The following is a 16,398-nucleotide window of genomic DNA, read 5'->3' as shown; positions in this document are numbered from 1 at the left end:
AAAATAAATAAAACTATCCTAGCATACCTGAACTGAAAAGAAGTATTTGTTATTTATTCACCTTCTATACTCTTAATATTATATCCATTTCAGTAAAATGATGGCAACTAATATGTTGAAACATAAATTTATATGATAGTAAAGTTTAAAGTAAACTGAGGATTTAAATGAAGTAAGAAGAGGAAAAGTTTTGGTTGCTTGAAAGTGTTTGCCTTCTGCTGTGTGTATCTTGTGTCATTAATTTGTCATGTGTATTGCTGAACAGTGTCTTTTAAGTATAGTTGCCTTGGCTGCCAAAGAGCTTAGCTTTGAGCAATTTCATGCATTAATTCAGTAAGTAACCTTGGAACATTTAAAATGCCTTGTGGACAGATTGCCATTTTAAGTCTCTTCATACTAGGAAAAGGTACTTAGATTTATATACCTGAGGATTAATTTGTTTTCAAATTTAAAAATAATTTTCAAATGTATATTTAAATTACTCAAATTTCTAAATTAACTATCAAAATATGCTTTTTATAACATCAAAAGCTCTTTCATTATTTCAATGAAAAATAATTTTAGTTTATTGTTTCTCTGTCCTCAATATTGATTGCTAGTGGAATCAATATTTGAATTATTTTTTAATTTTTGTCAATATATGCTTTCTATACTTTTCGTTAAAAGGGCCATGTTTTCATTAGAGCATTTAAACTTGTTATTCCAAAAGAAACGGTCAGGATAGCTGTGGTGGTAGTAGTATAGTAGTATTTTACTTGAAATATTAGTTTTTTTTTAAAGGAATAACAAATGTACAACTTATCTTTGGTATTCAGATATTTGTTAATGATTTTCAGGCTTTAAAAATTCAAGTTTTGTTTGTTCTTGAAGTCATCTTAGAAGAGGTTCATCTCATTCCTTAAAGACCTGTATAATTATTGAATAATTTATTGATGCCAGACACTTCCCCTAAGAGATGAAGAGATTCCCTACCAGGTAGGCATTCTATCTAATTGGATACACACACACACACACACACACACACACACACTCACACAGTTGTCCGCAGTAGCTTTTGCTTTTAATGGCTAGATTTGAATTTGAAAATTTGAGACACTTACAAAAATCTCCTTCTGGATATGTGCATTTTAATGTCTAAGACAATTTAAGATTTTTCTCATTTTTGGATATCGTAAACATCATGATGGTACTCATACTAACTTCTTTTGACCCCCCAGAAAAACGTCATTCAGAAGTGCACCCGCATGAGGAGACGCTGTCTCGCACCAGTGCTCAGGGTGGGGAAGCGCACTTGGAGCATTGCTTTTTCTGAATTCTGTGTTACTCACAGTGGTTTGTATAAGAAGATGCTTCTGCTGGCTTTTATTAGTTTGAGTTCAGTATATTTTTCCTGCAACATGTACTCTTGATGTTGCTTCGGAACCTCAGAATAAAAAGCTCTTATCTGATAATAATTTCCTTTCCTCACCACTCACTTGTTACTTAACCACTCTGAACCTTCCTTTCACCCCTGCTCTTCTGGACTGCAGGGGTTACCAATAATGTGCTAATTATGAAATGTGCTCAGTTCTTCTGAATGTTATTTTTTCTTTGCTCTTAGAAATGTCTGGCAACTGACACCTTAACCCCTTCTGGAAGCTCTTTCTAACCCCCACTCCCTTTCTTACCTATGTGATAAATCATAGCACTGAGTTCTCTTTCTATAGTCTCATAATTACTTTTTTGTTTATATCTTTCTTTCCATCTTTACCTTTTGTCTCCTGGTTCTTTCTTTTCTCCTCTAAACTTTGATATTCCACAAATTTCAGTCCGTGGGTTCTGGATTCTGCTTCTTTTATGGGTATTGATTCTCTCAGCTGACCTCTAGGTGTTAATCCAATGTGTACAGTACCCAGTGCCAATCTCATATCCTTAGGGGCCTGTTAGTCTCAGCTGTCTTACTAGACTTGCCTTGCTGAGGTCAGACTTCTTTCCCTTGACAAAGGCTTATGGACCCTATATTAGGCCCTGGGCTGCTGATGTGGGATAGAATTTATTTAATGGTTCCTCTTCGGTGTTATAAACAACAATTGATCATTAATGATCATTTCCATTCTGGCAGTGTTTCTTAGTGTTTGTGGTCTTTTGTTGAATGCACAAAGCAAATGGGAAAATAGTAAAGGTATGCCTAAGTTTATTTGGTGAAGTCAGGGGGGACCTTATATAGCAGGGATCATTTGAAGGATGAAGAAAAGTTTTCCAGACAGAAAAGCTGTGGGAAGATTTCCCAAGCAGTGAGAATAGCAAGTATAAAGGTATAATCAATGCGGGTATAATGTGTCTGGAGAAACATACACCAGCCTTTACTGCAGCATAGTACACCAGAAAGGCACCTGTAGGAGATGAGACTAGGCTGTTATATAAATAAGGTTTAGAATATGAAGATCCTTGTATATTATGCAAAAATACTTGAGACTTCATATCGCCAAAATTAGAATAAAACAAAAATTAGGATTCAAAACCTGTCTTTGGCTTCATTTTACCACATTTTTCCCTTTAGGCTCTTTTTAGGAGAAGGAGAGATAGCAAGGAAGGCTGAAAATTGAGGAAAAGGAAAGTAATCTTATGTTTATTGAATAAATGATTGCTGACATTTCTCATTTGGGAGTGGTTGGGAAGGTAGAGGCTGACATTTCTCATTTGGGAGTGGTTGTGAATTAGAACAATCAAATTGAATTTCCCTATTTAAGATATTATCCTGGGAAAGAATTTCAAATCCAGTTTTCATTAGAAGTTAACATTCACTGGTTTTATGGTACACAATACTATAAAAAAATTGTGAGATCATGTAGGTATATTAGACAATTAAAGTCATCTTTCTAATATTAACAACTAAGCACTTATCTTGAGATCCCCAGGAAAGGAGCTGGGCATGCTTGGTAGATCAGCCTTTGGAGGAAGTAGCTCTGCTGGGCAGAGAGGGCCTGAGCTCTGTAGCTGAGAGCAGTAATTGTTATGGAGCAAAGCAGGGTAGATACAGTCCTTAACTCTTAAGTGTTGCCGGTTCTTATTTGATAACATGAATGAATATATGTTGTTGAGCCCTTTGAATGTGACATTACTTTAATTTTTAATTTTTAAACTTTGGGATTATAAAGTGAGAGCTTAAGGCAAGAGAGGTGACAGTGGACACCAAAGGATCAAGAAGGATAAAGGGTAGCAGTCAGATGAACTGGATGAGAAACAAGGGTCAAAAGAACGTCATTGAGACCTGGAGTGGAAAGTGGTTGCAGGAGCCTGGGAAAGGTGTGGTCATAGTGTCTAGGAGGGGACAGGTGGAAAGCCAGGCCTCTGGCCCTAGAATGGTTGGTACAATCACTCCTGGAGTTTTCTTTTTCTGGAACCATAGCTCTTTGGAGGCCAGAAGAAATTAGCCAGCTGTGCGCCAGCAAAGCGTTATATGTTGTGACTTGGGGTTTGGTTTGACTATGGTTTTGTGTTGGTTTCAGAGAGAAATGATTTTTGGACCAGGCCCTGTGGACTGATTTCCCCAGCTCTGGATGCTCAGGCCTCAAGCGAGAGGAGCCAGCCTTTGAGGGCTCCGCCCTATGGGGGCCCCACATTACAACCTGGAACTCGGAGATAGCGGGGCCTCAAGCAAAAGGGCATACCGGCCATTCCAGGTGAGGTCTGGACAAGGGATGAGGAGGGCAGGGGCCCAGGTCTTCAATGGAGAGTTACCTCAGCACCCACTCTAAGTTTGCTGGCTTTGCTCCCACCAAGAAGGCCACCAGCAGCCTTGCCAAGGTCATGAAGACAGCCAGCTATATGGAGATGCTAGTGGCAGGAGGCCCTGTCTTACATGGGGCAGGAGAGCCACAGACAAGTCCCATGGGTGTAACTGTGGTGCTGGGGGTGCCCTGGTGCAGCGCAGTGGGGTGTAGCTTCTGGCTGATAACAGATCAGGAGGTCTTCAGGCCAGGCCCCTTCCAACCTGACTGTATGACCCTTTGCTTCTTTGCTTAAAGTAGGGGTAGATAGGCCTGGACCAAGGAAATAAAGCCTAAAAGGAAAGACAGAACTCTCCTTTGTTCCTGACAGGGCGAGCACGAAGCCCACTTTTCAGACATCGGAGTGGCTGCACTGCTGGATCTGCCCCTTCGGGTCAAGCTGCCCATGATCCCGGGGAGCAATAATTTATACTATATGATGAAGTTAAGTGAAAAGGTAATTTTTCCCTTGATGTTGGTTGTCTTTGCCAATTTCTACTTGCTTTGAAAGTCAGGTGCTACATTATACAAAGTCCATTAACAGAATTCGCATTAACATTCACAGCAAAAAAAAAGTCAAGCCCTCATCTAATCCTAGGTATTGTTTAGGATTCATGCCAAAAACTTTCATCTAGTATGGCTCGCACAGAATCATGGGATGAACAGGTATTATTCTTAGTTCTCTCTTAAGTTTTAGAAGCATGTTAACTTTTTTTTTTGGTAACAACACAAGATATACAGATTTAGTGAGGTTTTTTTTACTTAGAAATAAATATGTTTGGGTCAAAGGTGGAAAATTAATGTTATTTCATTATTTCATGATTTTAACCAATACGTTGTTAACACAACCTTATCTCTTGTTATGTTTTGAGAAAAAGTCTATCTCATACACAACAGTGAGTATAAAATGGAATTGAAATGAGTTGACCTGCTTCAGTACTATAACTTCACTTTAATGGAAGAAGGCTCTGCCTCCCGGAAGACACTCCATGATTTTCCCCAACCTTGCTGTCCAGTCTTTACTCCCACCCAGAACCTCCGCTTCCTCCAGTTGGGGTCTTTCATGCCTCCTCTCACATACCATGGGAATGCTTCTGTGCCTTTCCTCACCTTCCCCCAAACCTGGTGTACCCGTCCCTCTTCTCCTCAGTCTATGGATTTCAACCATATTTCAAGATTTATTTTGTGAACTATCATAGCCCCCAGTGAGCTTATATTTCCCTGAAATTTGCATTGCACTTGTTTGTATAATTTTACTCAGCACTACAATTTTATAATTACAGTTTTATAACTTAACTCATACTGGGTTACGGTGTGTACTTCCCTCAAATCTTTTCTTGTTTACAGTCCTCAATGCTACACACACTGTCACACACCCCCAGTCCTTAACTCAATAACAAACATTGAAGGAGTTTCACTACATTTTTTTTCACGTTTTCTCTGGTTAATATCACAAAATATTCTACAAAGAAGAATTCTGAGTAACCCTCTACCCGTCTACTCTCTGTGATTCGGAAATGAGTAGGGCCGCTTGATATTTTATATATGCCTAGTAAACATGATTTCTTAAAGCAAGTTTAGCATCTGGGGAATAAATAAATCTGTTCTACTAGGGCAAGCTGATTAAAAGCATACCTGCCTCCCACAATTTAACTGGCTCAAAAACACAAGCTTTCCCACAGCATGCTTGCCACCTATACGACTCCTCTTTTTTTTATCCTCTAAACTTAGCCCTGTCTTTCTTTTGCCTGCTTCCTCAGTGTATTGTTTACTGCGAATTTGACATGCTTGGGTATTACTATTTTCTGTCAAACTCCAGGAGCCGCTGGAAAGCCAGACAGCAGGCAAGGTGATGCCCAGGACCCAGGAGCCGCCTTGCCTGCGGCTGTGATCATGATCGTGATGGGAAAGCAGGTCCGCAGGGAAGATGGCACGCTGGTACCCAGGAGCGGCCTTGCCTGCGGCCCGTGATCATGATCAGAGAGAAGTGCCGAAGGCAAGGCAGCACCCCGGGACCAAGAAGCCACCTTGCCTGCGGCCCATGATCGTGATCGTGATCAGAAAGCTGGGCCGCAGGCAAGACGGCACCCCCAGACCCAGGAGCTGCCTTGCCTGCAGTCGTGATTGTGATGGTTCTTGTAAAGTCAAGTTGCAGGCAAGGCGGCTCCCCGTGACCCAGGAGCCGCCTTGCTTGTGGCCCGTGATCTTGATCGTGATCATGATCATTTTCGGAAAGCCGGACCGCAGGCAAAGCATCACCCCGGGACCCAAGAGCTGCCTTGCCTGCAGCACGTGATTGTGGTTGTGTTCGGAAAGCCGGACCACAGGCAAGGCAGGACCCCGGGCCCCAGGAGCCGCCTTACCAGAGGCCATAATCGTGATCGTGATCTGAAAGCCGGGTTGCAGGAGAAGTAGCACCTGGGAACCAGGAGCCGCCTTGCCTGCGGCCTGTGGTCATGATCGGAAAGCTGGGCCACAGGCAACGCGGCCCCCTAGGACCCAGGAGACGCCTTGCCTGTTGCCCATGATCGTGATTGTTACTGGAAAGCCAGGCCATATGCAAGGTGGCACCCCGGGACCCAGGAGACTCCTTGCCTGCAGACCATAATCATGATCGTGATCAGAAAGCTGGGCCTCAGACAAGACAGCCCCCCAGGACCCAGGCGCCTCCTTGCATGCTGCCCGTGATAGGATCGTGATTGGAAATCCAAGCCGAAGGTAAGGCAGCACCCAGGGGCCCAGGAGCTGCCTTGCCTCTGGTCCGTGATCGTGATTTGAAAGCAAGGCGGCACTCCGGAACCCAAGAGCCTACTTGCCTGCCAACTGTGATCTTGATCATGATCGTGATCAGAAAGCAGGGCCGCAGGCAAGGCGGCACACCGGGACACAGGAGCCGTCTTGCCAGCACCCCGTGATCGTGATAGTGATCGGAAAGCCAGGCCACAGGCAAGGAGGCCCCCTGACCCCGGAGCTGCCTTGCCTGCAGCTGTGATCATGATCATGATCGTGATCATGATCTGAAAGCGGGACCGCAGGAAAGATGGCACCCCGGAACACAGGAGCCAATAGCCTATGGCCAGTGATCATGATTTGAAAGTCGGGCCTCACCCAAGGCGGCAATCCAGGACCCAGCAGCCACCTGGACTGCAACCGTGATCGTGATCGTGATAGTGATTGTGATCGTGATCATGATCGGAAAGCTAGGCCGCAGGCAAGACAGCAACCCGGGACCCAGTAGCCACCTAGCCTATAGCCCGTGATCGTGATTTGAAAGCTGGGCCACAGACAAGGCAGCACCCCGGGACCCAGGAGCCACATGCCTGCGGCTCAAGATCGTGATCATGATCAGGATTGTGATCAGAAAGCCGGGCCGCAGGCTCAGCGTCCCAAGGAGACCCAGGAGCCACCTTGCCTGTGGCTTGTGATCATGATCGAGGTCGGAAAGCAGCACTGCAGGCAACGCAGCCCCTGGGAACCCAGGAGCCGCCGTGCCTGCGTTCCATGATTGAGATCAGAAAGCCGACCACAGGCAAGGTGGCACTCCAGGAACAAGAAGCCTCCTTGCCTGCAGTTTGTGATCTTGATGGTGATCAGAAAACCGGGCCATAGGCAAGGGATCAGCTGGGACCCAGGAGCCGTCTTGCCTGCGGCCCATGATAGTTATAGTGATTGTGATTGTGATCAGAACGCCAGAACATACCCAAGGCGGCACCCTGGGACACAGGAGATTCCTTACCTGCAGCCCGTGATCATGATCCGGATCGTTTTCTGAAAGATAGGCCACAGGCAATGGGGCACTCCGAGACCCAGGAGCCGCCTTGCCTGTGGCCCATGATCGTGATTTGAAAGCCGGACTTCAGGCAAGGCGGCACTGTGAGACCCAGAAGTCGCCTTGCCTGTGGCCCAAGATAGTGATCGTGATCGTGATAGTGATCATGATCGTGATCAGAAAGCCAGGCCTCAGGCAAGGCGGCACACCAGGACCCAGGATCCGCCTTGATGCAGCACATGATCATGATCAGAAAACTGGGCCAGAGGCAAGGAGACAGGCGGGACCTAGGAGCCGACTTGCCTGTGGCCCATGGTCGTGATTTGAAAGCCGGGCTTCAGGCAAGGCGGCATTCTGAGATCCACTAGCTGCCTTGCCTGTGGCCCATGATTGAGATTGGTAAGCCAGACCACAGGCAAGGTGGCATCCCGGGTCACAGGAGCCGCCTTGCCTGCGGCCCATGATCATAATTTGAATGCTGGTCCGCAGGCAAGGCACCATTCCGAGACCCAGAAGTCGACTTGCCTGTGGCCTGGTTTTCCGATCACGATCACGATCACGATCACGAATCTGGGCCGCAGGCAATGCGGCTTCTGGGTCTCGGAATGCCGCCTTGCCTGCGGCCCAGCTTTGAAATCATGATCACGGGCCACAGGCAGGGAGACATTCCGAGACCCAGAAGCCACCTTGCCTGCGGCCCAGATTCGTGATCACGAACGTGATCGTGATCATGATCAGAAAACTTGGTCCCAGGCAAGGAGACAGCCGTGACCCAGGAGCTGCCTTGTGAACAGCCTGTAATCCAGATCGAAAAGCCAGGCCACAGGCAAGGCAGCAGCCTGGCACCCAGGAGCCACTGTGCCTGCAACTTGAGATCGTGATCATGATTGTGATTGTGATCGGAAAGCTGGCCGAAGGCAAGGAGTAACCTGGAGACCAAGGAGCCTCCTTGCCTGTGGCCTGTGATAATGGTCGAGATCAGAAAGCTGGACCACAGGCAAGGCGGCCCCTGGGCACCCAGGAGCCGCCCTGCCTTTGGTCCGGCTTTCCTATCTCAGTAACGGGCCACAGGCAGGGAAACATCACAAGACCCAGGAGCCACCTTGCCTCTGGCCCATGATTGTCATTTGAAAGCCGGGCTTCAGGCAAGGTGGCATTCTGAGACCCTGAAGCTGCCTTGCCTGCGGCCGTGTTTGACATCAGAACGCCAAACCACAGACAAGGTGGCATCCCCGGTCTCAGGATGCGCCTTGCAGGTGGCCCGTGATCATGATTTGAAAGATGGGCCGCAGGCAAGGCGGCATTCCGAGACTCAGAGGCCGCCTTGCCTGTGGCCTGGCTTTGCGATAAAGATCACGATCACGATTACGATCACGATCGATCACGAATCTGGGCCACAGATAGGCGGGTTCTGGGTCTCGGAATGCCGCCTTGCCTGTGGCCCAGCTATCAAATCATGATCATGGGCCGATGGAAGGCGACATTCCAAGACCAAGAAGCCGCCTTGCCTGCGGCCCAGATTCGTGATCGTTATCGTGATGGGAAAGCCAGGCTTCAGGCAAGGTGGCACACAGCCGCCTTGCCTGCAGCCTGGCTTTCCGATCACGATCTCGATCACGATCACGAATCTGGGCCACAGGCAAGGCGGGTTCTGGGTCTCGGAATGCCGCCTTGCCTTCGGTCCAGCTTTCAAATCATGATCAAGGGCTGCAGGCAAGGCAACATTCCGAGACCCAGAAGCCGCGTTGCCTGCAGCCCAGATTCTTGATCGTGATCGTGATCGTGATCGTGATCGTGATGGGAAAGCCAGGCCTCAGGCACATGGCACACCAGGACCCAGGATCTGCCTTGCTGCCGCACATGATCGTGATCAGAAAACTGGGCCCCAGGCAAGGAGACTGCCGGAACCCAGGAGGCGACTTGCCTGTGGCCCATGATGGTGACTTGAAAGCCGGGCTTCAGGCAAGGCGGCATTCTGAGACCCAGTTGCTGCCTTGCCTGAGGCCCGTGATTGAGATCGGAAAGCCAGACCACAGGCAAGGAGGCATCTCGGGTGCTGAGAGTCGCCTTGCCTGCGGCCTGGCTTTCCGTTCACAATCTCGATCACGATCACAAATCTGGGCCACAGGCAAGGTGGCTTCTGGGTCTCAGAATGCCGTCTTGCCAGCGGCCCAGCTTTCAAATCATGATAATGGGCCGTAGGCAAGGCAACATTCCGAGACCCAGAAGCCGCCTTGCCTTTGGCCCAGATTCGTGATCGTGATCGTGATCGGAAAGCCAATCCTCAGGCAAGGTGGCACACCAGGACCCAGGATCTACCTTGCTACAGCTCATGATCTTGATCAGAAAAATGGGCCACATTCAAGGAGACAGCCGAGACCCAGGAGCCGACTTGCCTGAGGACCATGATTGTGATTTGAAAGCTGGGTTCAGGCAAGGCGGCATTCTGAGACCCAGTAGCTGCCTTGCCTGCAGCCCTTGATTGAGTTTGGAAAGCCAGAACAAAGGCAAGGCGGCATCCCAAATCCCAGGGGCCGCCTTGCCTGCGGCCAGTGATCGTGATTTGAAAGCTGGGCCACAGGCAAGGTGGCATTCCGTGACGCAGAAGTCGCCTTGCCTGTGGCCTGGCTCTCAGATCACGAACACCATCAAGATCACAATCAAGATCACGATCACGATCACGACACGGGCCGCAGGCAAGACGACATTCCGAGACCCAGAAGCCACCTTGGGTGCGGCACAGTTTCGTGAACCTGATTGTGTTCGTGATCGTGATAGTGATCGTGATCGTAAACCAGGCCTCAGGCAAGGCAGCACACCAGCACCCAGGATCCGCCTTGCTGCAGCTCGTGATCGTGATCAGAAAACTGGGCCACAGGCAAGGAGACAGCCGGGACCCAGGAGCCGACTTGCCTGAGGACCATGATCGTGATTTGAAAGCTGGCTTCAGGCCAGGCGGCATTCTGAGATCCAGAAGCTGCCTTGCCTGCGGCCCGTGAAGGAGATGGAAAAGCCAGACCACAGGCAAGTTGGCATCCCGGGTCCAAGGAGCCGCCTTGCCTGTGGCCCGCGATCATGATTTGAAAGCTGGGCCGCAGGCAAGGTGGAATTCTGAGACCCAGAATCCGCCTTGCCTGCGGCCTGGCTTTCTGATCACGATCACAATCACAACCCCTATCACGATTACGATCATGATCACTATCACAATAGCAACCACTATCAGGATCACGATCACGATATAGGCCGCAGGCAAAGGCTTCTGGGTCTCGGAATGCTGCCTTGCCTGCGGCCCATCTTCAGTCATGATCACGAGCCGCAGGCAAGGCGACATTCCGAGACCCAGAAGCCGCCTTTCCTGCGGCCCAGATTCATGATCGTAATCCTGATCGTGATCATCATCGTGATCGTGATCGGAAAGCCAGGCCTCAGGCAAGGCAGCACACCGGGACCCTGGTTCCGCCTTGCTGCAGCTCGTGATCGTGATCAGAAAGATGGGCCACAGGCAAGGAGACAGCCAGGACCCAGGGGCCACCTTGCCTGTGGCCCGTGATGATGATTTGAAAGCTGTGCCGCAAGGAAGGCCGCATTCCGAGACCCAGAAGCCGCCTTGCCTGCGGCCTGCCTTTCCGATCACGATTCATGATCACCTTATGGGCCGCAGGCAAGGCGGCTTCTGGGTTTCGGAATGCCGCCTTGCCTGCGGCCCAGCTTTCAAATCATGATCACGGGCTGCAGGCAAGGCCACATTGCGAGACCCAGAAGCCGCCTTGCCTCCGTCAGAGATTCGTGATGGTTATCGTGATCGTGATCGTGATGGTGATCGCGATCCTGATCAGAAAGCCAGGCCTCAGGAAAGGCAACACACCAGGACCCAGGATCCGCCTTGCTGCAGCTCATGATCGTGATCGGAAAACTGGGCCACAGGCAAGGAGACAGCCACCCCAGGAGCCAACTTGCCTGTGGCCCATGATTGTGATTTGAAAGCTGGGCTTTAGGCAAGGCGGAATTCTGAGACCCAGTAGCTGCCTTGCCTGTGGCCCGTGATTGAGATCGGAAAGCCAGAACAAAGGCAAGGCGGCATCCCGGGTCCCAGGAGCCGCCAAGCCTGCCGCTCGTGATCATGATTTGAAAACTGGGCCGCAGGCAAGGCGACATTTCGTGACCCAGAAGCCACCTTGCCTGCAGCCGGGCTCTCCGATCAAGATCACTATCACCATCACGATCACAATCAGGATCACGATTATGATCATGATCACGATCACGATCACAATATGGACTGGAGGCTGGCGACTTCTGGGTCTCAGAATGCCACCTTGCTTGCGGCCCAGCTTTCAAATCATGATGACGGGACACAGACAAGGCGACATTCCGAGACCCAGAAGCCGCCTTGCCTGCGGCCCAGATTCGTGATCGTGATGGTGATCTTGATCGTGATCGTGATGGGAAAGCCAGGCCTCTGGCAAGGCGGCACACCAGGACCCAGGATCTGCCTTGCTGCAGCTCATGATCGTGATCGGAAAACTGGGCCACAGGCAGGGAGACAGCCGGGACCCAGGAGCCAACTTGCCAGTGGCCCATGTTTGTGATTTGAAAGCTGGGTTCAGGCAAGGCGGCTTTCTGAGACCCAGTAGCTGCCTTGCCTGCGGCCAGTGATTGAGTTTGGAAAGCCAGACCACAGGCAGGGAAGCAGCCCGGGTCCCAGGAGCCGCCTTGCCTGTGACCCGTGATCATGATTTGAAAACTGGCCCGCAGGCAAGGCGACATTCCGTGACACAGAAGCCGCCTTGCCTGCTTCCTGGCTTTCCGAACATGATCACGATCACGATCACGATATGGGCGGGAAACAGCGAGGCTTCTGGGTCTCAGAATGCCACCTTGCCTGTGCTCCATGATCATGATTTGAAAACTGGGCCACAGGCAAGGTGCCATTCCGAGACCCAGAATCCGCCTTGCCTGCGGCCTGGCTTTATGATCACGATCACGATCATGATCACAATCACAACCACTATCACGATCACGATCATGATATAGGCCACCGGCAAAGGCTTCTGGGTCTCAGAATGCTGCCTTGCCTGCGGCCCATCTTCAGTCATGATCACGAGCCGCAGGCAAGGAAACATTCCGAGACCCAGTTCCGCCTTGCCTGCGGGCAAGATTCGTGATCCTAATCGGGATCGTGATCGTGATTGTGATCGGAAAGCGGGCCGCAGGCAAGGCGGCACCCCGGGACCCAGGAGCCGCCTCGCCTGCGGAGCATGATCATGATTTGAAAGCCGGGTCGCAGGCAAGGCGGCACCCCCAGACCCAGGAGCTGCCTTGCCTGCAGTCGTGATTGTGATGGTTCTTGTAAAGTCAAGTTGCAGGCAAGGCGGCTCCCCGTGACCCAGGAGCCGCCTTGCTTGTGGCTCGTGATCTTGATCGTGATCGTGATCATTTTCAGAAAGCCAGACTGCAGGCAAAGCATCACCCCGGGACCCAAGAGCTGCCTTGCCTGCAGCACGTGATTGTGATTGTGTTCGGAAAGCCGGACCACAGACAAGGCAGGACCCCGGGCCCCAGGAGCCGCCTTACCAGAGGCCCATAATCGTGATCGTGATCTGAAAGCCGGGTTGCAGGAGAAGTAGCACCCGGGAACCAGGAGCCGCCTTGCCTGCGGCCCGTGGTCATGATTGGAAAGCTGGGCCACAGGCAACGCGGCCCCCTAGGACCCAGGAGACGCCTTGCCTGTTGCCCGTGATCGTGATTGTTACTGGAAAGCCAGGCCATATGCAAGGTGGCACCCCGGGACCCAGGAGACTCCTTGCCTGCAGACCATTATCGTGATCATGATCAGAATGCTGGGCCTCAGACAAGGCAGCCCCCCAGGACCCAGGCGCCACCTTGCATGCTGCCCGTGATAGGATCGTGATTGGAAATCCAAGCCGAAGGTAAGGCGGGACCCAGGGACCCAGGAGCTGCCTTGCCTCTGGTCCGTGATCGTGATTTGAAAGCAAGGCGGCACTCCGGAACCCAAGAGCCTACTTGCCTGCCAACTGTGATCTTGATCATGATTGTGATCAGAAAGCAGGGCCGCAGGTAAGGAGACAGCTGGGACCCAGGAGCCGACTTGCCTGTGGCCCATGGTCGTGATCCTGATCATGATCGTGATCGGAAAACTGGGCCACAGGAAAGGAGACAGCTGGGACCCAGGAGCCGACTTGCCTGTGGCCCATGGTCGTGATCAGAAAGCCGGGCCTCAGGCAAGGCGGCACACCAGGACCCTGGAACCACCTTGCCTGCAGCTCATGATCGTGATCAGAAAACCAGACCACTGGCAAGGAGACAGCCGGGACCCAGGAGCCGCCTTGTCTAAGGCCTCTGATCGAGATCGGAAAGCCGAGCCAAAGGCAAGGTGTCCCCAAGAGACCCAGGAGGCAACTTGCCTGTGGCTTGTGATCATGATCGAGATCGGAAAGCAGGACCTCAGGCAAAGCAGCCCCTGGGCAACCAGGAGCCAACGTGCCTGCTGCCCGTGATTGAGAATGGAAAGCCAGGCCACAGGCAAGGCAGCACCCCGGGACCCAGGAGCCATATGCCTGCGGCTCGAGATCATGATCATGATCGGGATTGTGATCAGAAAGCCGGGCCACAGGCTCGGCGTCCCAAGGAGACCCAGGAGCCACCTTGCCTGTGGCTTGTGATCATGATCGAGGTCGGAAAGCAGCACTGCAAGCAAGGCAGCCCCTGGGCACCCAGGAGCAGCCGTGCCTGCGTTCCGTGATTGAGATCGGAAAGCCGACCACAGGCAAGGTGGCACTCCAGGAACAGGAAGCCTCCTTGCCTGCAGTTCGTGATCTTGATGGTGATCAGAAAACCAGGCCATAGGCAAGGGATCAGCTGGGACCCAGGAGCCGCCTTGCCTGCGGCCCATGATAGTTATAGTGATTGTGATTGTGATCAGAACGCCAGAACATACCCAAGGCGGCACCCTGGGACACAGGAGATTCCTTGCCTGCGGCCCGTGATAATGATCCGGATCATTTTCTGAAAGATGGGCCACAGGCAATGGGGCACTCCGGGACCCAGGAGACGCCTTGCCTGAGGCCCATGTTTGTGATTTGAAAGCCGGACTTCAGGCAAGGCGGCACTGTGAGACCCAGAAGCTGCCTTGCCTGTGGCCCATGATTGAGATCAGAAAGCCAGACCACAGGCAAAGCAGCATCCCGGTCCCAGAAGACGCATTGCCTGTGGCTCGTGATCATGATTTGAAAGCTGGGCCACAGGCAAGGTTGCATTCTGAGACCCAGAAGTCGCCTTGCCTGCGGCCCAAGATAGTGATCGTGATCGTGGTAGTGATCGTGATAGTGATTGGAAAGCCAGGCCTCAGGCAAGGCGGCACACCACGACCCAGGATCCGCCTTGCTGCAGCTCATGATCATGATCAGAAAACTGGGCCACAGGCAAGGAGATAGGCGGGACCCAGGAGCCGACTTGACTGTGGCCCATGGTCGTGATTTGAAAGCCAGGCTTCAGGCAAGGCGGCATTCTGAGACCCATTAGCTGCCTTGCCTGTGGCCCGTGATTGAGATCGGAAAGCCAGACCACAGGCAAGGTGGGATCCCGGGTCCCAGGAGCCGCCTTGCCTGCGGCCCATGATCATGATTTCAATGCAGGGCCGCAGGCAAGGCAGCATTCCGAGACCCAGAGGCCACCTTGCCTGTGGCCTGGCTTTCGATAAAGATCACGATCACGATCATGATCGATCACGAATCTGGGCCACAGGCAAGGCGGCTTCTGGGTCTCGGAAGGCCGCCTTGCCTGGGCCCAGCTTTCAAATCATGATCATGGGCCGTATGCAAGGCGACTTTCCAAGACCAAGAACCCGCGTTGCCTGCGGCCCAGATACGTGATCGTTATCGTGATCAGAAAGCCAGGCCTCAGGCTCATGGCACACCAGGACCCAGGATCCGCCTTGCTGCAGCACATGATCGTGATCAGAAAACGGGGCTCCAGGCAAGGAGACAGTCGGGACCCAGGAGGCGACTTGCCTCTGGCCCATGATGGTGACTTGAAAGCCAGGCTTCAGGCAAGGCAGCATTCTGAGACCCAGTAGCTGCCTTGCCTGAGGCCCGTGATAGAGATCGGAAAGCCAGGCCACAGGCAAGGTGGCATCCCGGGTCCTGGGAGCCGCCTTGCCTGCGGCCTGGCTTTCCGATCACGATCTTGATCACGATCACGAATCTGGGCCACAGGCAAGGTGGCTTCTGGGTCTCGGAATGCCGCCTTGCCTGTGGCCCAGCTTTCAAATCATGATCATGGGCCGTATGCAAGGCGACATTCTGAGACCCAGAAACTGCCTTGCCTTCGGCCCACATTTGTGATCGTGATCGTGATGGGAAAGCCAGGCCTCAGGCAAGGTGGCACACCAAGACCCAGGATCCGCCTTGCTGCAGCTCATGATCGTGATCCGAAAACTGGGCCACAGGCAAGGAGACAGCCGGGACGCAGGAGCCGCCTTGATGTGGCCTGTGATCACGATTTGACAGCTCGGCTGCCGGCAAGGCGGCATTCCGAGACCGAGATCCACCTTGCCTGCGGCCTGGCTTTCCGATCACGATCACGAACGCGATCATGATCTATCACGAATCTGGGCCACAGGCGAGGCAGCTTCTGGGTCTCAGAATGCCGCCTTACCTGCGGCACAGCTTTCAAATCATGATCATGGGCCGTATGCAAGGCGACTTTCCAAACCCAGAAGCCGCCTTGCCTGGGGCATATGTAGTGATCGTTATCGTGATTGTTATTGTGGTCGTCATCGTGATCATGATCGGAAAGCCAGGCCTAAGGCCAGGCGGCACAACAGGACCCAGGATCCGCCTTGCTGCAGCTCATGATCCTGAT

At 51.7% G+C, this 16,398-nt stretch overlaps 1 protein-coding gene across 2 annotated transcripts in view; it reads left to right on the top strand.

The window, feature by feature from the left end:
- The first annotated feature begins 419 nt into the window (after positions 1-419).
- Positions 420-16,398, top strand: part of LOC308534073 (uncharacterized protein) — a 46,329-nt gene continuing 30,350 nt past the window's right edge. The window contains exons 1-4 of one of the 2 annotated variants that reach the window (XM_081112359.1): positions 420-975; positions 1,218-1,277; positions 3,489-3,662; positions 4,081-4,206. In XM_081112359.1, the coding sequence (XP_080968485.1) occupies positions 3,588-3,662; positions 4,081-4,206 (201 nt within the window). In that variant the 5' untranslated portion in view covers positions 420-975; positions 1,218-1,277; positions 3,489-3,587. Of the gene's footprint in view, positions 1,278-3,488; positions 3,663-4,080; positions 4,207-16,398 lie in introns of both variants that reach the window. The other variant, XM_081112360.1, reaches the window with a different exon arrangement.

Source organism: Myotis nattereri (genome assembly GCF_964212035.1).
Source record: "Myotis nattereri genome assembly, chromosome: 1".
Classification (NCBI taxonomy): Eukaryota; Metazoa; Chordata; class Mammalia; order Chiroptera; family Vespertilionidae; genus Myotis; species Myotis nattereri.
Note: the sequence above shows the minus strand (reverse complement) of the source record. Positions and strands in the feature narration are given on the sequence as shown.